Genomic DNA, 27,826 nt, shown 5'->3' on the forward strand with positions numbered 1-27,826 from the left:
GACGAATTTGCATTAGAAAAATCTCTTCAAAAAAAAAGATTCTGTTAAAAAAAAAAAAAATTCTTCAATTTCTACCTCTCATCCTTCCAAGTATTACTTATTATTCTTTAACAGAACTGTTGAGAAGTTTTACATTGGGAACAAGGAGCGGTTCCCACGACCGTGCCTTCCAAATAAAAGCCCACTTCCGCGCCTGTCCCCTACGCGGCGCTGTGGATGGGAGGTGGGAAGAGCAGAGCAGCTAGAGATAGGGCGGGCGGAGCTGCGGGCGGGAGGGCCATTGGCCTAGAGCAAGAAGGGGCGAGCTCCCTAACCGCTTGCTTCCTATTGGACGGCGCAGCCCGTTTTGCGCATGTGCGGCCGCGTTCAAACCCATGCAGGCGCTGAGCTTTCTTGTTTGTTGAGGGCGGAGCTAATGGCCGGGAAGTGTTGTTAGCGCGCGCCTTCCGGATCGCGGCGCTCGCGGCCGTCGCCTTCGACTTTGGGGTGTTGCTTGGCCGCCGCCTGGCAGTCTGGCGGTTCATTTCTTGCTCGGTCTCCTGGAGTTGTGGTCCGTGTGGGCTTCCACCTCAGACCCCTGCGCTGGCTCAGCTGGGCCGGAACATGGCTGCGTCGGGTCTGGTAAGTGCGGGCCCTCACGCTCCAGGCAAGCGGTTGAGCGGCTGGCTGGGGACACGGGCGCCCCAGGAGGGGAGAAGGAAATGCTAGGCTGGGGCTGTGGTCCATGAGGGATTTCAGTGGGAAAGCCGCAGGAATTTTTGAAATCAAGTGTGATCGTGTGTCGATAACCGGAGTTAATTTACTGTACTTTTATTATTTCTTAAGTTTTCGTGTATTCATTTCGTCTGTGCCTGCGTCTTACTCTTGAGAGGTGCTCGTGATTTCTGTTGGGGTTTGTTTTCCAGACGGAGTCTCGCTCTATCCCCCAGGCTGGAGTGCAGTGGCGCGATCTTGCTTCTGCTTTTTAGTCTATCTCCAGTTCCTAGGCCTCCAAATACTTTTCTCCCCATGGTAGAAGTATTGAAACGCCTTAAAAATGTGCCTTTGCGTCACACTTGCTAGTTGGGAGAAACAGATTATGTAACAAGTATGTCTCGAAATAGTTTGACGTTTTCAGTTTTTCTGTCAAAATGGTGGCCTTATATGCAGTTCTTGAGGCTGATATATGGAGCATCAGTTATCGACGGTGTTCTGAAAGACAGCTATTAGTTAAAAGGTACAAGCTTTTACCTTTTAAAATGTCATTAGTGAATGACTAATGGGGGCGGCAACTCATATTTTGTTTACATATTTCTGGACTTCTTTGGTGTTCACTATTCTATATTTAATACTTTGGTTATGGTTGCTATATCAAACCCGTATCATTTCTTTTCTAATTTATCTCCTCTTCAAAGAAAATCTTCAGCTTCGATGATCTCCCATTATGTGACGTTATACATATAAACATAAAGAGTTGTACGAAAGAATAATATAATCTGTACTTTTTACTATGAGCACATACATTGTTTACATTATATATGATCAGAAAAAAGCAATAAAGCCATTCTCACTGTGGGGAGAGAAGCGGAATAAAGCTTACTAGATGCCGGCCGTTCAATTTTTAAATGCCTGTCATAACCTTAGAATTGTTTTGAGCCCTTAGAAGATGTTTGGTGTATAGCATGCCCATGCTGGATGAAGTTACTTTGAAAATAAATTTTATTCTGCTATATCTTAAAGAAACCAAATTGATGATTTACTTTTCTTTCAGGATCATCTCAAAAATGGCTACAGAAGAAGATTTTGTCGACCTTCCAGGTGATTTATATACTTAAGCTTTTAAGATTATTTTTATTCTCATCGTTAATAGATTTTTAAATGAAGAAAGGAAAAACTATCACCTCTGACTAAAATAATGATTTCTATGCCCACTGATTAAGAGTAGTCATCTTATACTGATGGAATGTTAATGCAAGCAGTGCAATGACTTTGTGGCAGTGAAAAAAGAAATTCACCTGATAAAATAGTGGAACCAAGAAGAGGGAGTCTCAGTTCTGACTAAGTGACTGCCATGGAAAAAGCATTTTGTAGAATGAATCAAATGGTAAAATTAGAAGGATGTAGCTTATTCAGTGGGGCAAAAAGAAAAATAATACATGCTGTCATGCATTTATTTGTTGGATGCTTATTTGGGTTGTTTTGGTCCTTCTTTTAGTTGTAAAACCTGTAAAAAGTAAATTTTCTAGTTAAAAATTTACTTGTGAATAACATCTTGTTTATTGAGCTGTGATTTTAGTAGCTCCGATGGGGCACAGAAGTATGTTATTTTGCTTCCAAGAAGCTTTCATTTCTGTTGGGAAGATGTATATGTACATTTGTGAAATACTTTAATGGACAAAAATTAGTACTTATAATACTGAGGTAATGACTTGTGTATCATAGAGAGTATGCCTATATTTAATTAGGCATTAACTTGCACTATAGACAGCCATGTGAGAAATTAGGGATTTCTGTGTTGTTGGTATTAAGAAAAGCTTTAAAGTTGTAGTGTAACTTTGGTGGACCTTGAATAGGTTAGGTATTTAAAGACTAAGATAAATTACATTCCAGACATAGAAAGTAACTTAACAAAGGAACCAAAGTAGGAATACATACATTTGTCGGTAGCAGAGACCTGATTTAAGAAGGTTGAATATGTTGGGTAGAAGTGGAAAACAAGACCGTATGAGTTGGATTGAGCCATAAAATGGATATGTTAGGCTTTAGGTATCTATTATAGGTTTGAATAAGCTGTCCTACATCATCTGTGGAATAAGGGCTATCTTATGTAAACACACACACACATTTAAAAAAGCAAAGATGTTTGATGTTTACAGAGTAGCTTAAGGAAGGGGTTGTAGTAATCTAGACATGATGGAGGTGCTTTTATGCTAAGGTAATAATGACAAGGGGGAAGAAAAGATGAATTTGATAAACTTTGAAAAAGCTGTTGCCTAGACTAATGTGACCTGTGTTCTAATAGTGACGATGCATTATCACCTTGGAAAATCTGATCTTTCTGGATCTCCTCCTTGAAATAGGTAATGGTAGTGTATTTATAGCTGTAGGTGGTATTTTGGGGTGGTGTCAAGGCCAGAATTTGTAACAGTCATCTATATATATTCTGGTAGAAAACCGGCCACTAATACTAATTAGGTTTACAAACTGAGGTAGGCCATTTGACCAGTTTGGATTTCACTTAGCCTATCTGCAAAATGAGAGCATAGGATTCAGCTAGTGGTTTTTAACTAGATTTGCACATCAGAATTATCTGCGTCACCCTAGGAAATCTGATTAAATTGGTCTGTGGGAAGTGACCAATTATGTGTATCTCTGCAAAGCTCCAAAAGTAACTTATGCTGCATATATAGTACTTTTTGAGCTCTTAAGAATAATAGGAATGTTGTAGATCAGGGATCAGTAAATTCTGGCTGATAATAGGCCAGCCAAATGTTTTGTCACAGGTTTTGTTTCAATTTTTTTATTGGCACACAGCCATGCCTCTTTGTTTACATACTTTCTGTGGTTGCTTTCCGGCTAGAATGGGAGAGTCGACTGGTTGTGACAGAAACTATGGTTTACAAGCCTAAAATATTTACTATCTGGCCCTTTAAGCAAAAGTTTGTCCACCCTGTTAGAGATGCATGTCAGTTTTTTTACTGATTGAAATCCAGATGTTCTTCAACAGGTAAATGGTTAAACACTGTGGTACACATATAGCATGGAACACTACTTGACTCTAAACAGCAATGAAATATTGATACATTCAACTTGGATTGATTTCCGTAGAATTGTGTTGAGTGAAAAAAGCCAAGGCTAAAGGATACATACTCTATGATTCTAGTTATATATGATTTTTTCCAAATGACAGAATTTTAGAAATGGAGGACAGATTAGTGGTTGCCAGAGGTTAGGAATGAGAGGAGGCAGGAAGGAGATGAGAGAAAGGTGGTTATGATTACAAAAGGACAATAGAGGATCTTTGTGATGATGGAACTATTCAGTATCTTGACTCTGGTTGTTTTATCTGAACTTACAGATGTGATACATTGTGTAGAAATAAATACAAACATGAGTATATTCAGAAATGAGTACATGTAGAACTGGAGAAATCAGAATAGCATTGGTAGATTTTATCAGTATCAGTATCCTGATTGTGATAATATGCTATAGTTTTGCAAAATATTAGCACTGAGGAGAACTAGGTAAAGTGAACAAGGGATCTCTATTATGTTGTATAGCTGTGTGTGAATCTACAAGCTCAATATAATTTTTAATTAAAATTTATACTTATTCATAAACTGTTAAGATTAGTCAGTGATACTGAATCAAAAATGCATTTGAGAATTTATAGGGAGGAATATGTTATTTGGAGATGTGACTGTAAAGTCTGTTAAAGAAGCATTTCAGGACTGATTGGATTCATTCAAAAAATTTGTGTTTTTGAGATACAGCAGTAATCTAAAACAGCTTTAGACATGGCTGTTCAACTAAGAAATATTAATTATTAATGTAGATTATATACTAATTCTTATTAGGAAGGAAAGAGTTCACGTCAGGGAATGTATAGACCCTCAAGTACTTGTTTTGTCTTCAGATAGTGAAGATATTTTACATATTAAGTAAATTAATATTTTATAATGAGATGTGGAATTTTCAACTAGATGGTAATATAAAGAAATATCTTCTGAAAATGATAGGCTGTATTTTTCCTTTCTTTATTAGGGCACGTGACATTAACACACAGCAAGGCCAGAATGTTCTGGAAATCTTACAAGACTGTTTTGAAGAACAAAGTAAGGCTTCATTTCAAGATGGAATTTGAGGGTTAGATGGATGAAAATATGAATTTGTCATGGTAATTAATATCAAATGCAGCAAATATGTTCTAGGGTTTAAATATATGTAAAATATTTTCCCTGGTATTTTGAGTTCATATGCAATCCTTTGTGTACCTTCTGGTATACTTAGGGTAATACTTACAAAAATAATAATTTGGCAATAATTTGTCATCCCCTTTAGTTCACATTAGATTACTGTAATCTAGAAGTCCATACATAATTATACATAAGAAAAAGTATTTTATTATTTATTTATTTATTGAGATATAGTCTTGCTGTGTCACCCAAGCTGTAGTACAGTGGCGCTATCTCAACTTACTGCAACCTTTGTCTCCCAGGTTCAAGTGATTCTTGTTCCTCAGCCTTCCAAGTAGCTGGGATTACAGGTGTGTGCCACAAAGCCTGGCTAATTTTTGTATTTGTTAGCAGAGATCAGGTTTCACCATGTTGGCCAGGCTGGTCTTGAACTCCTGCCCTTCAGTAATCTGCCCTCTTCAGCCTCCCAAAGTGTTGGGATTACAGGCATGATCCACTGCTTCCAGCCAGAAAAAATAGATAGTGAAAACAGATGTGTAGAATTGTTGGGATCGCTGGAGAATTTGAGATAATCTTTGATGATTTACATATCTGTTTAAGGAAGTCATAAATTACTGCAAAAACTTTTCCTGTTGCTGATTAGCATCAGCAGGTATTGGAATAAGAGAATAAGCCACCCAAAGAATAGGGGCAGGTGATAGAAAAGAATGCTTTCTGTACAAGCTCTGAAAGAAGAACTGGCATATATTGATACTTCAGGTGTTTTGTTTGCTTTTCTCATTTCCTGATGCTTCTCAGGAACATTTGAATCTTGAACTGAGGTCTCTACTTGATTGAAGCTAATTGTGGTCAGTGAGTCAACAGATGGTTCTTCACATGTCATATACAGCTACTTTTAATTCTAACTAATAGATATTACACTATATCTTGTTTTTGAAAATTTCATACTTTTGTTTTAGGTCTTGCCAATGATTTTGGTACAAATTCTACAAAATCAGTGCTTTATTCCACACACAAAATAAAAGACACTTGTATTCAGTCACGAAGCAAAGAGGTAAGTGATGAAGAAGAGCTGGTATAGGTTTAATATTTTAATCAATAAAGGTATACACAATATACTTATGTATATTTTAGTTGTTTGTAAGTCTTATTCTTGAAAGGGAATTCTATATTCCCATTGACTTTCTGTAAAATTTGGAGGTATTTTGTGAAAAGTTTTATTTGATATTTTCTGTGTTGGAATTGGGGTTATGGGAATTAGAATTATCAAATTATAACAAACATTTTTCACTTCCCTAAAATAATACTCAAATTAGGTTTTTAGGAAAATGGGCAGCAATCGAAGTTGCTAATCAGGTTGACAGGGTTGGTTATATTCTAATAAATGAAGGTACTTCATTGCTATACGGGGAAATCAATCTTGTATTGATTATATATTTTAATTGCTGTTAGTTTGATCAGAAATAAAGTATTGGTTGACTTAACTATACTAAATAGCAGACTTTCAAATAAAGCATTTGAAGCTAATCTAAGGCAAATTATTCAAAAGCACAGTACTAATTAGAAAAATCATATAGTGCTAGAAATAACATTTACTAGAAAACTGTAAAAGGCAATCAACGTATTAAACATATGTAGCCTTTTGGTTCCAAGGAATGAAGACAAAACCATTTCTTTCAGAATTGAGAGGCCTTCTGAAACATGATAAATTACAGTGGTTTTTGAAAGTTAAAGCAACTTGAGGTTTTCTGGGATAAACTTGACTTGGTCATAAAGTATTAACTTTTTTTGATTAGGTTTGCCTAATAACTGAAGATGTTTGCATCTATGTTTATGAGTAATATTGTCTTTTTTTTTTTTTTTTTAAATGTTCTTACAGGGCTTTGGTATCAAGGTTATGCTAGAGGTTCCTCTTCTAGGTAGAATGCAGTAAGTCACAGAAGGCTAACACTCCTGCTAAGGCAGCTATTTTAAAAAAATGGAAACAAATTTTAGAGATATGAGAAGCCATGGAAACAATAAAGGCTAGCAAAATATAGTCTATAGCTAATTTTCTCTCCTTCTGAGGCAAAATTCTTCTCTACTGTGTCCCGTTACTTATGGAGGTTTTCCACTCTGGCTGGTAGGTACAGGCATTATTCTAGGTCCTTTGTAACTGGGAGGATATTCCCCCTCAAGGCTTCGGGTGGTTCTTTCTCTGGTTTTCCTACAACACTTTATCTGATCAATATTTGATTGAATGCCTGGGAGAGATCTGCACATTCTGCAGTTTTCTCTATGTAACTGTCTCCTGTCCAGTACTTTACCCTGCAAATTCTAACCACTTTCGTCTTCCTGAATCCTCAGCTTTGGCTCCTCAACTGAGGATTTCTCCTGTGTGTCACATCCTGGAAATGAGTGATGAGAGGGTTCACCTCGTTTGTTTACCATCTCAAGAATCATTCTTTTTGGTTTTTCAGTTTCATATTTCTTGAGAATCTTGTGTATTTTTTCTTTTTTTAAAATCGATTCAGGCAGGAGGGTAAATCTGGTCCCTTTTAAGACATTTTGAAAATTTATACATTGAAGTCATGTAAGACAAAGAGAGAGCAAGACTCTGTGCTCTAAAGCCAAGGTCCACTGCAATGACTTCTAAATGACTTAGAATGTGTCTGTATATGTCTTATGTCTCTCTTTGTCTTGTGTTTTTACAGTCTTGTTAATGTCTGTGGGATCTACAGTTATAACCCCTTTTTTATTCCTGACATTGGTTATTTATGCCTTATCCTTTTTTTTTTTTTTAAATTAGATGTAGGGATCTTGGTATGTTGCCCAAGCTGGATTAGAACTCCTGGGCTTAAGTGATCCTCCCTAACCTAAGGAGTAGCTGGGACTACTGCTCATGAGGCACATGCCACTGTGCCTGCTATGCCTTGTCTTTTTCATTGATTAGTTTTGTCAGGGTTTATCAATTTTGGTGTTTCAGAAAACCAAGTTTGGCTTTGTTGGTCCTCTCATTTGATTGTTTTTAGTTTCATTATTTTTTTCTTAATTTTATTTTTCATATATTCTTTATTTTTATTTTTATATTATTAATTTTTTTCTAATCCTTGAGATGGATGCTTCCAAACAACAGAGACTTTGTAGGTGTTCAGGTTTTTTTTCAGGTAGGTCCTTTCCATGCAGCAAGCTTGGCCTAGGCCTTCCACATAAGAAATGGAATTTGTTTACTTGATTTGAAAATAAAATCAGACTTAAGACTTAACTATCTTACAGGCTTTTCTGTTTGAGAACTTGAGATTCCTAGGTCTAGTTATTACTTCATATTTGTTTGTCTTTAAGTAAAATAAGATATGACTCCTTAGGTTTTAACTGAAACACAACCGAGCTTCATAAAAGAAATTAGTTTTTCTCTTCTGTTTTCTGGGATAGCTTGATTAAGCAAAAATGATCTGTTTCTTAAAATTTAGATCGTTTGTAAAACATATGGTTGGGGCTGTTTTGGTGGGGTGTTTGTGATTACCACTTTATTTAATGATCTATTACATTTTTTGTATTTCTTTTGCCAGTTTTGACATTTTATAATTTTCTTGAAACATTTCCTCTGTTCTCAGTTTGTGTATAGTTAACTTTATGATCTTTCTCATAGTTAGTACTCTCTTTTTATTGGTGATTTTCACCTTTTTAAATAATCTGTGTTGTTAGAGGTATTTTTCTGTCATTAGCATTTTCAAAGAATCAGCAGTCTGTTCTGGTTCACTATTTTATTCTGTTCCCTATCTTTCTACATAATTTTCTTCTTAATTTGTTGGAAGAATGATTTTAAAACTCAAAGGCATTATGTACATGGTAGTTAAAATAGTTCCATAAATTCCACAAAAAAAAATAGACCCTACTTTTCCTCCTCCAAGTCCAACTTTTTAGTCTTAGCTATTTCTTCCAGTTATTTTGACTCCATATTTCTAAATAATGTTTATATTGCTGTTTCTGGATTTTTTTTTCAGTCTTTGCTATTATTTATTGGCTTTCTACTATGGAAATTTAGACTATTTGTCATATAGTTTCTACTTCCCACCACAACACATAAACTTCCATCTTTAGTACATCATAATTTTTAGTAGGATTAGTATTTAGTGTTTACGGTATTATTACGACTGTTCCAGTAGTCACAGCTATGTAGAGTACTAATGGTTAAATTTTCTTTATGTACAGCTCTTAGTTTTCTCTTTAATTTTGGTTTTTCCATTTTTGACTTTCTGTGCACCAATGACTGATTCGTCACCAGTTTTCTATGACAAAAGTCTAAGTATAAATGTCTTAGTATATGTAGACACATTAATTTATCATTTTCAACTTTTCTATCTCTGCTCTTTTTTTTTTTCTGCGATCTACCCTTAGATCTGTCACATAGGTTTTCTCATGTACTCTCCCTGTATCACAGGGAGTCACTTTGCTTTTCTCCTGAATTGCAACTCTTATTTCTTGGATCTTAAATCTTCCTTTTTTCTTGGCCTCTCATTTTTTGGTGGGACTTATCCTTTAGTAGCTTTCTGATAATTTAAGACCTTAATTGTTTAAAAATACCATGGTTTTACCTTCATGATGGGTAATTTGGGTGAGTACAGAATTCTAGATTAGAAATTATTTTCTTTAATTAAAAAATAGTATATTTTTTTCATGTCAAGCCTCCCTTTTAGTCAGGTATATTTTCCCTTAGACTTTTAAAAATGTTGCTTTCTTTTATTTTAGCTTCTCTGTTGAGAATACTGTTTTGATTCCATGATCGTTTGTGACTATTTTTTTCCTCTTTGCAGGCTTTTAGGATCATGTCATCTGTCTTTAGTGATCTAAATTTTTATTATATTCTTTGACTTTAGGTTCTTCTAACCATTTTCATACATATTTCTTCAGTTTCTGTTTTCTGCAAGTTTTTTTTTACTGACTTTGCTCTTTACCTGGCCTTTTTTCATATGTCTGGTGATCCTTAGCTGTCTCTTCTTATTTGAAAGTGGGAAACTAAAATGCATTGGAAGCTCTATATGCCTGCTAAAATTTGTAAACTGGTGGATGTCACCGTGGTGTAGTTTGATCCATTTCATTGTTGGTGTCCAGGTGTTAATATCTGTAGTTTTCTTTTCTCTTGGCCTGGTAAGTATTTCTGACAAAGAAATCTCTCCCACTTGGCTGTTGGAGTCTAACTGCGATTGTTTTCAGTTTCAGTCAGATGTGGCAGAGGGGAAAGTGCAGTTTGAATGCTCCTACTTAATATCTCTGGTTTTCATGTATTGCCCTTAACTTCAGCTGTATCTTATGCCACTAATGTCACAGTCTCTCTGATTTAGAAACTTGAGAGTAAATATCTAATCTCCTGATAGATTTGGGAGGGGCTTCTCAGTTTTACTACCTTCTTTTTTTGAGATGGAGTCTCGCTGTGTCTCCTGGACTGGAATGCAGTGGCACGATTTCAGCTTATTGCAACCTCTGCCTCTGGGTTCAAGCAATTCTCCTGTCTCAGCCTCTCGAGTAGCTGGGACTACAGGTGTCTGCCACCATGCCTGGCTAATTTTTGTATTTTTAGTAGAGACAGGGTTTCACTATATTGGTCAGGCTGGTCTTGAACTCCTGACCTCAGGTGATCCACCCACCTCGTTCTCCCAAAGTATGGGGATTACAGGTGTGAGCCACTGCGTCCAGCCAGTTTTACTACTTTCTATACACACTTTTTTTTTTTCTGTGACAAAAGACACATTCAACTATACACACTTTTAACACCCTCTATTTACGTGCCCCTTCTGTTTTTTGAGACAGGGTCTCGCTCTGTTGCTGGAGTGCAGTTGCGTGCACATAGCCCACTGCAACCTCAAACCTCTGGGCTCAAGTGATCCTTTTGCCTCAGCCTCCTGAGTAGGTAGGACCACAAGCATGCACCACCACTCTTGGCTAATTTTTTATTTTTACATAGAGATGTGGTCTTGCTTAGTTTCCCACACTGATCTTGAATTCTTGACCTCAAGTGATCCTCCTGCCTTGGCCTCCCAAAGTGCTGGGATTACAGGTGTGAGCCACTGCATCTGACCTGCCCCCCTTTTTTTTAGCAGTGTCTTTCAGTTTTACTAATCTTTATAGGTTTATCCATAAACAGTAATCTGTCTGCTTCTGGGTTTTCTCCATTGCTAGCATGTTTCCATTCTCTCTGGGTTGCTTAATTACCAGTAATTTGCTTTTCAACCTAAAAATGTTTGCTGACATGTCCCATCTACTCCTTTGTCTTTCTCTTCATCCTTCTGAGTTTGTTTTTAAAAATCTTTAATGAGATATTAAGAGGGAGCAGAGATGAAATGAAAGCCTGCCTCTGTCTTTTTATGGAATTGAATTCCATACTGTGGTCACTCAACAACAGTATAGTGGGTCTGTGTATTAGTCCGTTTTCACACTTCCGATGAAGAGATTACTAAGACTGGGAAGAAAAGGAGATTTAATTTGACTTACAGTTACACATGGCTCGGAGGCCTCACAATCATGGCAGAGGGCTAAAGGTACTTCTTACATGGTGGTGGCAAGAGAAAAATAAGGAAGAAGCAAAAGTGGAAACCCCTGATAAATCCATGAGATCTCGTGAGACTTATTCACTATCATGAGAATAGCATGCGAAAGACTGGCCCTGATGATTCACTTATCTCCCACTGTGCCCCTTCCACAACACAGGGAAATTCTGGGAGATACAATTCAAGTTGAGATTTGGGTGGGGACACAGCCAAACCATATCAACCTGTCTTTTATTCATTTCTGTACTGTGCTGATACTGTGTCCACACTTCTGCTACCACCTGTGACAGAAGTCCCACTACCATCCACATTTGGGTGCTTCACTAAAAGGGCTCGGCAGACTTGACATATAGTTGAACTCATGACTGACACTTCTTATAGTCATTCAGCCAGGATACACAGCTGGGTCAGTAAGGGAAAAATACACATTAGCAGAGTCTGGAGGAATCCATGTATAGGCTTCCTGTGCTCCCCAACGGGCCATATAGAGTGTACTCATTCCTTCCAGCAGTGAAATACAGTAACGTGTATATATTCTTTCTCCTCAGAGAAGCCTTTTGAAACTCAGCCTGTTTTCACTGAGGGTTGGTCCCATAAGCACCCTATGCCTACCAAAAGTTTACACACTCCCAGAAGGAAAGAAAGCAGATGTTCACCACAAATCACAGTGTTTATGCAAACAGTCTAGGCAGGCTAGCATAGCAGGTGCAACCTTGTCTGTTGGTAATGGAGGGAATATTCTAAAAGTCAAGTTTCCAGATGCCAACCAAGGGGTAGCCCTGTAAGCTAGCCCTTTAAATATATCAGGTCTGCTACGTTAACTCTTTCCTGCAGAATGAATCTCTAAATACTGTAGTGTTTTATGTGGCTATTTTGAACTTTACATAGATAGGATTGTTATGTACTTCTGCAGCTTGCTTTTTTTTCTGGTTAAAATAATAATTTATATTATTGTAGTTTATTTGGTCCACTGTTACATATGTAATATGATATATCTATACTATATTTATTCAATAAGCTTATTCAGTCTTCTATCCACGTAGTTGTTTGCTGTTTAGAGCAATATTGTTTCTGTGATAGGTTGTATGAAATTTCATCTTTGCTGAATAATGCCAAATTGTTTTCCAAAGTAGCTATTACTTTAGAAATAAAATAAAAAGTAGTATAAAACTCTTAACAGCTGGTTTGTTGTTTTAGAATACTTGTTTTTCCCCCCATTTAAAAAACAAATATATTTCATCAGAATTGATAAGTTAATAAAATAGTTCTAATGTTGTATTTCTTCTGTGCTCAGTGCCAGAAATCACATCCAAAGTCAGTTCCAGTTTCTTCAAGGAAGAAAGAAGCCTCTCTGCAGTTTGTTGTAGAACCAAGTGAAGCCTCCAACAGATCAGGTTGGTGGCATTGCATGGGCATTATTTGCTTGGATATACTTAAAAAGTGAGAAATGCTAATGGTGCATGTGTTGCTTTGAGTATGAAGGTCAGGGTCAGCCTAGGCAGAATTGTGAATTGTGAAATGGATGAATTCGTTTTTGATTTCCTTACAGCTCCATGGTCAGGGCTCTTTTTCTCTCTTCTCCATTTCCTTTAGTCAGTGATATGTGCTACTACTTTTTAAAGTTTTATTTATTTTCATTTTTCAGATTAAAAGAGTGTTATGTTACTCCATTGAGTTAATAAAGGTTTAAAATAAGAATTTAGTCGTTACTCCTATCATTCTGCTGAGGTAGCCTTTGAATCATTCTATACGTTAATTGGTGCCCATAAAAAAAAAAAAAAAAAAAAAAAACATGTGTTTGTATGTGTCTGTGTGTACCTGCTTTCAGAAAAGGCTATTATAATTTCCTTTTACACTAATAGTGTAAGAGTACCTTTTACCTGATAGTCTATTTACTATTCTACGTTTTTGCCCATTCATTGATATTAAGCAATCTCATTTTGACTTTAGTGTCCGTTTCCATGATTGCCAGAGTTTGAGCACCTTGTGTTTATTGGCTGTTGGATTTTAATTATTAAATGTGTGACTTTTATAGCTTTAAGTTTGTTGTAGTTAAAAGTTCTGTCTTATCCCAACTTAGATTTTTCATCTGAAAACTTTTTTTTTTTTTTTTTTTAAAAAAAGAAAATTAAGTCTTTAACCATCTGGAATGTGTTTCGGTATATAACATGACAATCTTCTAAGCTTTTTTTCTTCTGGGTGGTCAGTTGTGTCAGATCTGTTTATTAAATTAAAAAAAAATCCGTTCTCTTCTAAATGTACTACTTTTATTCTATATTAAATCTCACATAACATTCAACGTACTTTTGAATTTTGATGTATTTGTTTTTTCCTCTGTCAACACAATACTCTTGTTACTAATAGTAGCTTTATAGTATGTCCTGATATAAAGATAAATACCTTCCCTATTCCACTGCCATTCTGCAGCCTTTTTTCTTTCTATGAGCTTTTAGTTTTATCCAATTCCTAATAAACTTTTGGAATTCTAACTAGAATTGCGTTTAATTTATGTAGTAATTTTGTGAGAATTCACATTTTTTATGTTATTTAGGTTTTTTACAAAATAAATTATGTTTCTTTCTTATAAAAATGTTAATTTGGGGCCAGGAGTGGTTGCTTATGCCTGTAATCCCAGCACTTTGGGAGACTGAGGCAGGCGGATCAGTTGAGGGCAAAAGTTTGAGACCAGCGTGGCCAACGTGGTAAAACTCCATCTCTGCTAAAATTACCAAAATTTGCCGGGTGTGGTGGCAAGTGCTTGTTATCCCAGCTACTCAGGAGAGTATTTTGAGGATTTTTGTATTTAAGTAAGGAGAGATTGGTTTATATATTTTTCAATGCTGTGTTTGTATGGTTTTGGTATCAAGGTAATATTTGCCTTATTAAATGAGTTGGAAATTATTCCCTTTTCTAATTTCTGGAAGGGACTGTGTAAAATTGGTGTTAATTCTTTAACTATTTGGTGTAACAGTCTCCGGTGAAGTCCTCTGGTCCAGGAGATTTTTTTTTTCAAGAACTTTAAATAACAAAATTAATTCTTGAGTAGTTATAAGACTATTTAGATTATCATTTTCGTTATGACCAAATTTTAGTAGTTTGTGTTTCTGAGATATCGATCCATTTTTTCTAATCATCTGTCAAGTTTGTAAGCATGAAGTTGTTCATAGCATTACCCTATTTTTTTTTTTTGTGAGTTTTTTTTAATATGTATTTTTTTACTTTAAGTTCTGGGATACATGTGCTAAACATGCAGGTTTTTTACATAGGTATACATGTGCCATGGTGGTTTGCTGTACCTGTCAACCCGTCATCTAGGTTTTAAGCCTAGGTACTTGTCCTAATGCTTTCCCTTTCCTTTTCCCCCTCCCCCGACAGGCCCCGGTGTGTGATGTTCCCCTCCCTGTGTCCGTATGTTCTCATTGTTCTACTCCTGCTTATGAGTGAGAACATGCGGTGTTTGGTTGTCTGTTTCTGTGTTAGTCTGCTGAGGATGATGGTTTCCAGCTTCATCCATATCCTTGCAAAGGACATGAACATTTTTTTTATGGCTGCTTAGTATTCCATGGTGTATATGTGTCACATTTCCTTTATCCAGTCTATCATTGATGGGCATTTGGGTTGGTTCCAAGTCTTTGCTATTGTAAATAGTGCTGCAGTAAACATACATGTGCATGTCTCTTTATAGTAGAATGATTTATAATCCTTTGGGTATATACCCAGTGATGGGATTGCTGGGTCGAATGGTATTTCTGGTTCTAGATCCTTGAGGAATTGCCACACTGTCTTCCACAGTAGTTGAACTAATTTACACTCCCACCAACAGTGTAAAAGTGTTCCTATTTCTCCACATCCTTGCCAGCATCTGTTGTTTCTTGTCTTTTTAATGATCACTATTCTAACTGGTGTGAGATGGTATCACATTGTGGTTTTGATTTGCATTTCTCTAATGACCAGTGATGATGAGCTTTTTTTTATTATGTTTGTTGACCATGTAAACATTTTCTTCTGAGAAGTGTCTGTTCATATCCTTTGCCCACTTTTTGACAGGATTGTTTGTTTTTGTTTTTCTCATAAATTTGTTTAAGTTTATTGTAGAATCTGGATATTAGACCTTTGTCAGATGGAGAGGTTGCAAAAATATTCTTCCATTCTGTAGGATGCCTGTTCACTCTTGCTGAGCAGAAGCTCTTTAGTGTGATTAGATCCCGTTTGTCAATTTTGGCTTTTGTTGCAATTGCTTTTGGTGTTTTAGTAACGAAGTCTTTGCCCCTGCCTATGTCCTGAATGGTATTGCCTACGTTTTCTTCTGGAGTTTTTATGATGTTAGGCCTTACATGCAAGTCTTTAATCCATCTTGAGTTAATTTTTGTATAAGGTGTAAGAAAGGGGTCCAGTTTCAGTTTTCTGCATATGGCTAGCCAGTTTTCCCAGCACCATTTGTTAAACAGGGAATTCTTTCCCCATTGCTTGTTTTTGTCAGATTTGTCAAAGATCAAGTGGTTGTAGATATGTGATGTTGTTGTTGTTGTTGTTGTTGTTGTTATTATTATTATTATTATTATTATTATTTGAGACAGAGTCTCGCTCTGTCGCCTGGGCTGGAGTGCAGTGTCGCGATATCGGCTCACTGCAAGCTCCGCCTCCCGGGTTCACGCCGTTCTCCTGCCTCGGCCTCCCCAGTTGCTGGGACTACAGGCGCCCGCCAACGCGTTCAGCTAATTTTTTGTATTTTTTAGTAGAGACAGGGTTTCACCGTGGTCTGGATCTCCTGACCTCTTGAACTGCCTGTCTTGTCCTCCCAAAGTGCTGGGATTATAGGCGTGAGCCACCGCGTCCGGCCGTGTGGTATTATTTCTGAGGCCTCTCTTCTGTTCCATTGGTCTGTATATCTGTTTTGGTACCAGTACCAAGCTATTTTGGTTACTGTAGCCTTGTAGTATAGTTTGAAGCCAGGTAGCGTGATGCCTTCCACTTTGTTCTTTTTTTTTTTTTTTTTTTGACAGGGAGTCTGGCTCTGTTGCCCGGGCTGGAGTGCAGTGGCTGGATCTCAGCTCACTGCAAGCTCCGCCTCCCGGGTTCCCGCCATTCTCCTGCCTCAGCCTACCGAGTAGCTGGGACTACAGGCGCCCGCCACGTCGCCCGGCTAGCTTTTTGTATTTTTTAGTAGAGACGGGGTTTCACCGTGTTAGCCCGGATGGTCTCCATCTCCTGACCTCGTGATCCGCCCGTCTCGGCCTCCCAAAGTGCTGGGATTACAGGCATGGACCACTGCGCCCAGCCCCTCTTTCTTAGTTTTATGAGTTTTATTTTCAATGATAGTTAAGTGTTCAGAGTAATAGCAGTGGTGTTTTGTTCTATTTCATTTTCTAATGCTGTTAGGATTCTAGCTCAGTTCCTGTTGGTGCTGTCTGGGGTGGGTGGAAGATGCTTTTTGATGTCTTTGTTCACCTGTGTGGGGTTCTGGTTAGAAGCTGCTGGACCTGGTTTTCTTATATCATTGGGTGGAGGACAGGGGATGCTGGCCTCTCTTACCCTGTTCTTGCCTCAGATTAGACTGTCTGCTGGTGCCCTGGCTGTAAAGTAGGGACTAGGATGGCCTGGGTGTCAATTCTATCAGTGGATCAAAATGTTGCCTTGGGCTGTGAAGATCAGGGGTTTCACTACTCTACAGCTTCATGTGGGTCATACCGCCTGCCATCTATGATTGTGGAAGCAGGACTGGCTTGGTATGAGCTCCTTTGCTGCTACAGTCCCATAGCACAGCCCAGGGCTTTGTTGCTCTGCCAATGCAGGTAGTAAGGAGTGCTCCATGGCCCACAATGCTGAATGGGATTTGAGTTTCCTCATTAGGTCTTCGTTGGGTTTACCTTGTTCAGAGAATGCAATTCCACCCAGCCTCCACCCTGTCTTTCACCTATTGGTGGTTCCAGGTTATAGGCTTCTCCAGTAACCAGTCTGGGGGTATATGGGAGATAGACAGAAAACCCAAGGCTTATCTGTTCCTGGTCTTGAGTTTCCTGGCTAGTCTACCTTTTTTTCTTCCAGCTTTCAGAGTCCTGTTGTTGATTGATGGAAAATTTCCAGGGAATTTAGTTGTATTTACAGGGAGAAGCAGGAAAATGCCATCTCATTCTGAAGGGTGAGGGTTAAGAGAGTATGTATATATTCTCTTATATTTTCTCATTATACATAAATGTTCATATACATATATACTGTATGCATATATACACACATGCTTATGTCATGTCTCTATATATCTGTTATATCTATATTCCATGTGTGTATGTGTAAATATGTGATCGTCTAGCTGCGCTAGGTCACCAACTTTTAGCCCAAAGATAGAAGAATCTTAAGTACTTTTTTTTTTTTTTGAGACGGAGTCTCGCTCTGTCGCCTGGGCTGGAGTGCAGTGGCCGAATCTCAGCTTACTGCAAGCTCGGCCTCCCGGGTTTAAGCCATTCTCCTGCCTCAGCCTCCCGAGTAGCTGGGACTACAGACGCCCGCCACCTCGCCCGGCTAGTTTTTCGTATTTTTTAGTAGAGACGGGGTTTCACCGTGTTAGCCAGGATGGTCTTGATCTCCTGACCTCATGATCCACCCATCTCGGCCTCCCAAAGTGCTGGGATTACAGGCTTGAGCCACCGCACCTGGACCTTAAGTACTTTTTAAAATCATAGACCTTTGATTCTAATCTTAATGACTTTGAGTTTTCTGAAACCTATTTCTGATTAAATTATTGCAGGATTTTAAAAAGCCTGCTTGATTCTCTTATTATTCTTTTAATTGACAAGTATCTTTATGTAATTTTCTTCTAGTTCAGGCCCATGAAGTTCGTCAGAAAATTCTGGCAACTGATGTTAGTTCCAGAAATACATCTGACTCGAAAAAAATATCAAGTAGAAACGTAAATGATTATCACAGTGATGCTGATGAAGAATTTTACTTATCTGTTGGCTCACCTTCTGTTCTTTTGGATGCAAAAACATCTGTATCGCAAAATGTTATTCCATCTAGTGCCCAAAAGAGAGAGACTTACACTTTTGAAAATTCAGTAAATATACTGCCTTCAAGTACAGAGGTTTCACTTAAAACCAAAAAAAGGTAACATTTTATTTAAATAATGTTAATTGCACTTTAAAAATTTTACTTTTTGTATTAAAAAATGGTAATTCAATCTTGTTATTTTACAGTAAGGAAGGAGGAATATTAACATGTTATGAGAAAGTATACTTTTAGCATATATTCAGTTGATAATAATTAAGGAAGGCCTTAAAGTGTACTTCAGAGAAGTTTAGAGATTAACTTTTCTATAGTCTGGAAAAATGTGTTTTCTCTCTGATAGTATTTGATAGCTTCCTAAGAGAAACAATTTGTATTTTCTCAATATTTTTTGTAATTGCAAGTGTAAATATGTATCAGGTCACTTCTAGGGTAGCAGTGCATAAGTATTATTGAGGATGCTATGCTTTGTGGACTGCTGGTTTCTCTTCTTGGCCTTACCTTTGGCCTTTAGGAAGCAAAGTAGATTATTCAAGGTCTTTTGCATTTGGAGATCTCTGTAATGAGTGTAATTTCTATGTAGAGTATTGTGTGATTACTGGAGCCAAGGAGTTAAGTATATTCTAAGACTTTGATATTCAAAGTTTGGTCTGTCTCAGTGCTCTAAGATTGCCCTGAGAACCATTGCCTAGCTATACATTTCATTAATGTATACTTTAACCATTATTTTCTCTCTCATGTTTTTCTGTTGGTAAATACAAAAGTTAATCTTCCTGAGCGGTTTATCTTGTGTATTTGGAATGCACAAATCAGCATTTATGTGTTAAATAAATGCCTAGTACAGAATTTTAAATTGGTCTGTATTGTCTCTGTAAAGTAGTTCAGGAAGACTCATAACTCAAGAAACGTTATGGGAGCATTCAACTTACCCTCCTTTTAACCTTTTAGGTTAAACTTTGAAGATAAAGTTATGTTAAAGAAAATAGAAATAGATAATAAAGTATCAGATGAAGAGTGTAAAACATCAGAAGGACAAGAAAGAAAACCATCAGGATCATCTCAGAGTATAACACGAGATTCAGAATATGAAATTCAACGAAAAGCTAAAAAAAGTTTTTCAACATTGTTTTTAGAAACAGTAAAACGAAAAAGTAAATCCAGGTGAGTTATTAGGAAACTTCCCTTTGAGGCATTTTTTTTTTATATTCTATGAACCATATATGAGGATTCCTAATGCTATTTAACTTAGAAATAAGTAATTTAATTAACAAATACTTTAGTTGAAATTTTTGTCTGACTTGTAAGGAGAGGTGGTTTTTTACCAGTCAGTGAGTCACTACCAAAGCCATTTTTTAATAGATACTAAATTAGACTTGAAAGAAAACAGGTTCATTCAGTTTTCATTGCCTTCTAGTTTGTCTGTGTGATATCAAAGAATGAAGTGAATGCAGTATTTATGTATGTATGTATGTATGTATGTATTTGTTTTGAGACAAGGTCTTTCTCTGTCATCCAGGCTGGAGTGCAGTGACACAATCTCGGCTCATTGCAACTTCCGCCTCCTGGATTCAAGTGATTCTCCTGCTCAGCCTCCCGAGTAGCTGGGATCACAGGCACCTGCCACCACACCTGTCTAATTTTTCTATTTTTAGTAGAGATGGAATATCCCCATGTTGATAAGGCTGGTCTCGAACTCCTGACCTCAGGTGATCCACCCGCCTCGGCCTCCCAAAGTGCTGGGATTACAGACGTCAGCCACCACACCTGACCAGCAATGCTATATTTAGACATTGTTAAATTAGGCTGCCCTTATGTCACTATCATAGGTATCAGAGTGCTAGTGAACATACTAGGAAGTTTTTATTGCTGTATGTGGTGGCTCACGCCTGTAATCCTAGCACTTTGATAGACCGAGGCAGGCAGATCACTTGAGATCAGGGGTTCAGGACTAGCCTGACCAACATGGTGAAACCCCATCTCTACTAAAAATAAAAAAATTAGCTGGGCTTGGTTGCACATGCCTGTAATCCCAGCTGTTCGGGAGGCTGAGGTAAGAGAGTCACTTGAACCTGGGAGGTGGAGGTTGCAGTGAGTCGAGACTGCGCCACTGCACTCTAGCCTGGGTGACAGAGTGAGACTCTGTCTCAAAAATAAAAAGGAAGTTTTTATAAAAACATGTTAAATGAATGAATGAAATTCCCCTTTTGTTCAGTCTCTGCTTCCGCTTCCTGTAGTTGATTAATTATTTTTATGTATATATTTTAAACCTCATATGGATATTGTCACCACCATCCAAAACAAATGCGTTATACTTGTGGGCTAATTATAGTATGTCTGAGAAATTATTTTTAATGTTCTTTTTGATGTTCTAGTGAGTAAAGTTAATTTTATGTTTAATTGTTGTAGTCAAATATAACTATTCATTATTCCCAGTGCTTTCTACCCTCATTGCTTCCACTTATGCTCTTCCTTTTGATTGTCTTTCTTGCATTTCCTTGTGACCAAATCTTATAAATCCTTCAACATCCAGCCTAAATGCTACAAAACCTTTCCTGGTTTTTCTAGCTAATTAGAAGCCATTTTTCCCTATTCTAAACTTTCAGAGTGTCAAGGTTGTTTCCTAAGGATATCATCTCTGTTAAACATACATTCATTATAGTATTTGTATTGACTTTGTTCTTTATTAGTTTTTATAGAGTAATTATATAAATTTGTGAAATGCTACCGTTAGAATATTTCTTAGAGTATTTACTATTTTACATTATAAGATTTGTCAGGAGTTTGCGATTAGAGGAATAAAGGCGTTTTCATTTCTGATTCCTTTTGTATGTTCTAATTAAAAGAGAAAAACATAATCTAATTTTTGCATTCTGTCTTTGTTTCTGTTATGGCTAAACACAGCTAACTGAGCCTTATCCAAGTGAAAAAGTGGAAACGAGTGCGTATGCCAGCTTTGGAGTTTGGATGTTTACCTTGTTTTTTATTTTGTGTATCTCACTGCAATATGTGGTGTGCTCAAAGCTATTAAAACAATCAGGGAAATGTAAAATTAGTCTATCAGATTACCATCCTTGGAATAATTCCTTCCTTCTCTGGGAAACTTTTCCGACTAATTGGAGGAGGTACTCTGTCATTTCAATGCACTAGTCTTAATTTATTCAACACGTCATTAAATGCATGAATCTCTTTGTATGTACTTAACATGTACATGCTTTTATGAAAATTTAAGAGTTAATGTTGATGTTCGATTATGAGCCATAAGATAGTAGCTGAAATTGTCTGTCTTACTCTTTATCCTTTTCCAACACTGGGCGTGGGAAACAACAGTAATATTCATCATATAGGCTTTCTGCCTTTTAGTAAAATATGTAGTTTGGGCTAGGACTATGGAGAAAGGTCTAGAGTTGGGAAACATTGACTACATTGTTTATGACATCTATAGCATTGTATGCTTTGTGATAAGACTTGCCTTTTATTTTTTCCTGTTTCTGTGGCACTAGATTTCTTTTGTGCTTATGCTACCTCTCTAGATGTGCTTCATTTATTTCTATACCATGATTATAATATGGAAATATATATGAAATATCCAAACGAAATGCATTTTTACACATATGCTGTCATATAACAAGTTACTACACACTTAGCTGCTTAAAACAACATTTATTATTTTATAGTTCTGTGGGTCTACAATTTATAGTCCTATAGTAATACTAGTAATTTTTACATTCATTCAACCATCTGTGTATTTGGTGTTGCCGTGTATGAAGAACCGTGGAATGTAAAAAAAGATAGGAAGAAATTTTCCCCAATCTCCCTTTTTTTTTTTGTCTGAGATGGAGTTTTGCTCAGTCACCCAGGCTGGAGTGCAGTGGCACTGATCTTGGCTCACTGCAACATCTGCGTCCTGGGTTCAAGCGATTCTTCCACCTCAGCCTCCCAAGTAGCTGGGATTACAGGCACCCGCCATCATGCCTGGCTAATTTTTGTATTTTTAGTAGAGACGGGGTTTCACCATGTTGGCCAGGCTGGTCTTGAACTCCTGACCTCAGGTAATCCACCCGCCTTGGCCTCCCAAAGTGCTGGTATTACAGACGTGAGCCACCATGCCTGGCCTCCCCAATCTCTCATAATTTAGTAGTAGTCCAAGTTAAATATTAGACTTGGAGTGTTGTCAGAAATAATCTTGTTGACTCATTTGAATGTGAAGGAATTCAGACCCCAAAAGGTATATATACAAATATGTAATTTAATATAAGATTATATATAATAGTGGCATTCATTTTGGATTGTGAGTCAATGTATCTGGGTTATAATTATATCTCTTTGGACTTCAGTTTTAGTATATATAATGGGTAGGTGGGTGGGATCAAATTAGTTGATGTCTAGATTTCTAGTTCTAAATTTTTGTGATGTCATTACTATTATAAATGAGGGTGAACAGGCGTAGAAATGTAAAAGGAGGGAAAGATTTGTAAGATTAAGTGTAAATTGAGGAGATGCATAAACTGTTTAAAAGATATTTAGATTTTATTTCCTAGATGATTTTCTTTACTAAACAAATATAAAAGCTTTATTTTTTTGAACTGTTAAAAGTATCACCCTGTTTCAGTCCCGTTGTTAGGCATGCGACAACTGCTCCACTTCATTCGTGTCCTCCCGATGATAAGAAGGTGATAGAGGATGAATTTATAATTGATGAATCAGATCAAAGTTTTGCCAGTAGATCTTGGATTACAATACCAAGAAAGGCAAGGCCTCTGAAACAACGCCCAATATCTCCAGCTGAGAGCACTGCACTGCTTCAAACTAGAAAGTCAAGAGAAAGGCGTCATAATATATTACCTAAGACTTTGGCAAATGGCAAACATTCTCATGAACCTCACCCAGTAGAAACATCTCAGTCCTCTGATAAAACAGTACTGGATACAAGTTACTGCTTTGACAGGTGAAACGGAAAATGATTGTAGATCTACAAAATATGAAATGTGTTCCAAGGATGCAGAAAAATCATCTAGAAGCAAAAGGACTATAAAACAAAAACAGAGAAGAAAATTTAAGGCTAAACCAGCTGAAGAACAGCTTGATGTGGGACAGTCTAAAGATGAAAACATACGTATGTCACATACTACCCAAGACAAATTTCAAAGAAACACAGACAGAAATATGGAAGAGCGTGAAGAGATAGGAAATGATTGTGTTTCCAAAAAACAGATGTCACCTGTGGGTAAGTGTTTATATTAAATATAACTGTGATCATTATTCTAACCATTTTATTGTTGTTGTTTTTTTGAGACAGAGTCTCGCTCTATCGCTCAGGCTGGAGTTTATCTTATGAGATGGCAGTATACATAGAGGGCAAAGTGAAAAGGAAAGGCTAGTAAACAAGTTAGTATCAGAACATGACTAAGACAAATGATAAATTCTTTAGAAAATAAAAATGTTAAAAAAAATCCTAGGGTACCATGGGACTATTTTTTATAGAGATAAAAATCCATTATCTTCCATCATTCACTCATTTATCTAACAGTTATTGAAAGCCATACACTGCATTAGGCACTGTAATCACAAAAATTACTAACCCGTTATTTCTACTGTTAACAAGATCATTCTGGTGGGTTCTGTAGAACAATAGAAAATATACATACATGCATAGGATTAAAAGGGAGGGTACAAAATTTTGATTTATCCATAATTTCTTAGGAAAAGACATATGAAGGAAGTACACTTGAAGGATGCTCTCTATAATTGTCAATATTAAACATTTACTGAGTATCTGCTATGTTCTACACACTAATTTTTACATATATTCTGTATCTAGATTGGTTAGTGAATATAATGTCATTAATTACCATGCCAGTTGTATTAATTTTCTATTGCTGTCATATGACAAGTTACTATACACTTATTGGCTTAAAACAACAAACATTGATTATCTTATAGTTCTGTGGATCAGATGTCCCACTGGGATAAAATCAAGGTATTGGTGGGGTTTTCTTTCTTTCTAATGATTCTGGGAGAAAATCTGTTTCTTTGCCTTTTCTAGCCTCTGGAAACTACCTGTATTCCTTGACTCATGGTCCTCCTCCACCATCTGTAAAACTAGCAATACCAGCCTTCTCATGTTGTGAATTTATCTTGCCTCTTCTTCCATCATTTCATCTCTCTGACCACAGCTTTTAAAGGAAACATAACTAGATTGTGTCAGCCTGGATGATGCAAAATAATGCCTCTATTTCAGAGTTTATAATTTAATCACACTTTAAATCTCCTCTTCTTAGGCTGAAAAAAATCATTTCAAAACAGGAAAGCAGTAATTGCCTACTTTTACTTGGGACGTTGTAGAAAGGAACTGTATTTTTTTTTTTTCAGTTTCAGAAGATACTTATTTTTTGGGGTGACGAGTATATAAGAGTTATCAAGCAGTGCGGAAAATTTGCATTTTAATAGGAAGTACTTACTTCAGCAGCATTTATAATTGGCAGAAAGAGAACATGTGACTTTTAAAAATAGAGATGAAAAGAAGGCCACAGGATAAATTTAAGAAGTTCCTATAATTCAGGGTGTTTTTTTTTTTTATAATCTTGTGGTTTTCTGAAAACTCTTTAGTAGATTGTGAATTGGTTTTATGGTTTTCTTTATTTTAGGAAGCAAGAAAAGTAGCGCTAGAAAAGATAAGGGAGAAGCTAAAAAGAAGCACTTCTCCAGTGAGTCCAAGAACAAACTTGTGCCTGAAGAAGTGATTTCAACTTTCACGAGAAGTCGAAGAATTTCCAGGCGTCCATCTGATTGGTGGGTGGTAAAATCAGAGGAGAGTAAGTATTTTTATTTAAATTATGTTTGTTCATAGATAAAATCATTCTGTAAGGGACATTATGTTTGATTTTATATTTCTATAGAGAGAATATCATGAGGACCAAGTTAAAGTAGGTCATCAAAAGGAGTATTAAGTCAGTTGTAAAGATACTCCTTAAAACTTTAATATATACAGTATTTTAGGTAGAGGGATAATAGCTGTGGGAAAACAAAACCCCAAACCAAAAATCCCTGCTCTCATGGAGCTTATGTTCTAGTTGGGAAAGGCAATATAAATAATCTAGCTATTTTAATGTCTTGGCTGTGAGGGATACAAAGATTGATCATACGAGGTTCTGCCACCAAGGAGTTTATAATCTAAAAGATTATAGTTTATTACACATAAAAAGGTAAATTACTTGTGTTGGTGGTTCCCAAGACTACCCTCAGATTTGGTAATTTGCTAGGATAATTGGGCATATAGTTGTACTCATGGCTGTGATTCATTATAGTGAAAGGATGCCGTGCAAATTCAGTAGAAAAAAAGTGCGTGGGCCAAGTCTGGAGGAAATCAGCAGAAGCTTGAAGAGTCCTTTCCCAGTGGATTCCCACAGGAGTTGTTTAATTCCTCTAGCAATGAGTTGTGACAAATAGGCAAAATGTCTATCAGGGAAGCTCACTAGAGACTTAGTGCCCAAGATCTTTACTGGGGGTGGTCACATAGGTACTCTCTACCTAGCAAGTACTACAATTCCAGACTCCCTGAAGGAAGGCAATATTTGCCTAAACCATATTTTTTGTATAAGGTTTAAGCCCACAACACCACATTTGCCAATTAGGAAATGACAGGAACACTCCTGAAATTTAAGTTTACAGGGCTAACTTTGAAAGCAGGCCCTTTTAAAGGTAGTATACTCAGAGCTACTTTGCTAACTTTTTTCTTTACAATATGAAACATTTATTGTTTTGGAAGAATTGTCACTTTTTTAAAGGAAGTGATCCTGAAAAGATTGGTGGATCATAAGGTGGCATTCTCATACACAAATACTATTGACTGTTGGGCATTTAGATTAATAAGTGAAAGATTAGTACAACTATGGCATTGTATCTGTGAGGCCTTATTGCTATGAATTATTATTTTTTTATTTTTTTTAATTATACTTTAAGTTCTAAGGTACATGTGCACAACGTGCAGGTTTGTTACATATGTATACATGTGCCATGTTGGTGTGCTGCACCCATTAACTCAGTCATTTACATTAGGTATATCTCCTAATGCTATCCCTCCCCACCCCCCGTTATGAATTATTAAATGATTGAGTTTCTTGATTGATAGCAGCAAGTATTTATTTTGTTGCAGCCTTTGGATTTTGGAGTCAGATCTGAGTTCAGAGTATCACTCTTCCACTTTGAGTAGATTACTTTGTTTAGTTTCTCATTCTGTAACATGATTACCTCATTGAGTTTTTATAAGGTTTAAATGCTATTAGCATAGTAGGTTTGGCATATGTTAGTACTGAAGTGTTAAGTAATACTGTTACTGCTTTGAGGAACTCACTTTTCTGCCCCAGGATGCCTGAAATGCTAAAGAAATTACTAGTGCATCACAACTGTGGCAGATGAGCACATAAATAGATGAGTAAATAAGTTCTTACAGAACTTGGATAAATGTGCTAGATCTCTGAAACTCAAAACACACTTATTTAACAGTCGTGAAATAGATGTTGGATTTTTGATCAAGCTGGGAGTTGAAAAAGTGGAGGAATCCTTATATATCATATAGTCTAAACTGTCATCTGATGGGAGAAGAAATTGAAGTCTGAAGTTAAGAAGAACAACTTGACTTGCCCCCAGCCTGCCTGTAGTATATGTGACACTGTTGCCCTTTCATATGTATGAAGAAATGTATGTATATGGAGTACTTGCCATGGGACAGGAATGAGGTAAAGTAGGACCAGGACTAGGGTAAGACAATGAGACACTAGGGTGAAGAATTTAAGGCACTCAGTCACAGGATTGTATTAGTTCGGGCTCTGTACTTGCACAGACCTGAAAATGAGCACCTTCTTGAATTTTACAGCTGAGGCTACTCTTGTTTCACCATAGTCCTGCCCCTGTCATTAGGCATTGGGAATATACATAGATAAAATACCAGTCAATTACTTGGGGTCAAGGAATTGTCAGTCTGCTGGAGGAGCCGGGTAGAGGTAAGTAAACAGTCGTATGTTGATAGCAAGCTACCTCAGACTTGGAAATTAGGGAAAGCTTCCTGAAGGAAGAATTAGGAGTTAGCTAAGTGATTGAGTGGAGTAAGGAGGAAGTTATGGAATGTTTTAAGTAGAAGTAGCTTGTGCAGAGATCTGGAGCAGAGAGCTTGATCTTTTCTTTTTTAAATTTAGTGTGCTTTAGAATTGTCTGGGGGCTTAAGACACAGGTTACTGGACCCTACTCTGAAAAGTCTTTGATTCCCTGGGTCTGAGGTGAGTCATGATAATTTGCATTTCAAATTCCCAGATAATGCTGATCTTGCTGGTCTAGAGACTGCCTTTTGACAACCAGTGCTTTAGAGAAACTATAGATAGTTCAGGACTGATGGCTTTTTTTGGTTTGTTTGTT

General features: G+C 37.0%; 1 protein-coding gene across 1 annotated transcript in view; it reads left to right on the plus strand.

Moving 5' to 3' along the window:
• Nucleotides 1–352: 352 nt before the first annotated feature.
• CENPC (centromere protein C) overlaps nucleotides 353–27,826 on the plus strand; it is a 71,613-nt gene continuing 44,139 nt past the window's right edge. The window contains 10 exon segments of the mRNA XM_010365541.2: nucleotides 353–621; nucleotides 1,751–1,797; nucleotides 4,744–4,814; nucleotides 5,855–5,949; nucleotides 12,714–12,813; nucleotides 18,235–18,520; nucleotides 19,367–19,579; nucleotides 23,028–23,352; nucleotides 23,354–23,642; nucleotides 25,063–25,230. Coding sequence (XP_010363843.2) covers nucleotides 604–621; nucleotides 1,751–1,797; nucleotides 4,744–4,814; nucleotides 5,855–5,949; nucleotides 12,714–12,813; nucleotides 18,235–18,520; nucleotides 19,367–19,579; nucleotides 23,028–23,352; nucleotides 23,354–23,642; nucleotides 25,063–25,230 — 1,612 coding nt within the window. The 5' untranslated portion in view covers nucleotides 353–603.

The sequence above is a fragment of the Rhinopithecus roxellana genome, chromosome 2 (assembly GCF_007565055.1).
Source record: "Rhinopithecus roxellana isolate Shanxi Qingling chromosome 2, ASM756505v1, whole genome shotgun sequence".
In the NCBI taxonomy this organism is placed as follows: Eukaryota; Metazoa; Chordata; class Mammalia; order Primates; family Cercopithecidae; genus Rhinopithecus; species Rhinopithecus roxellana.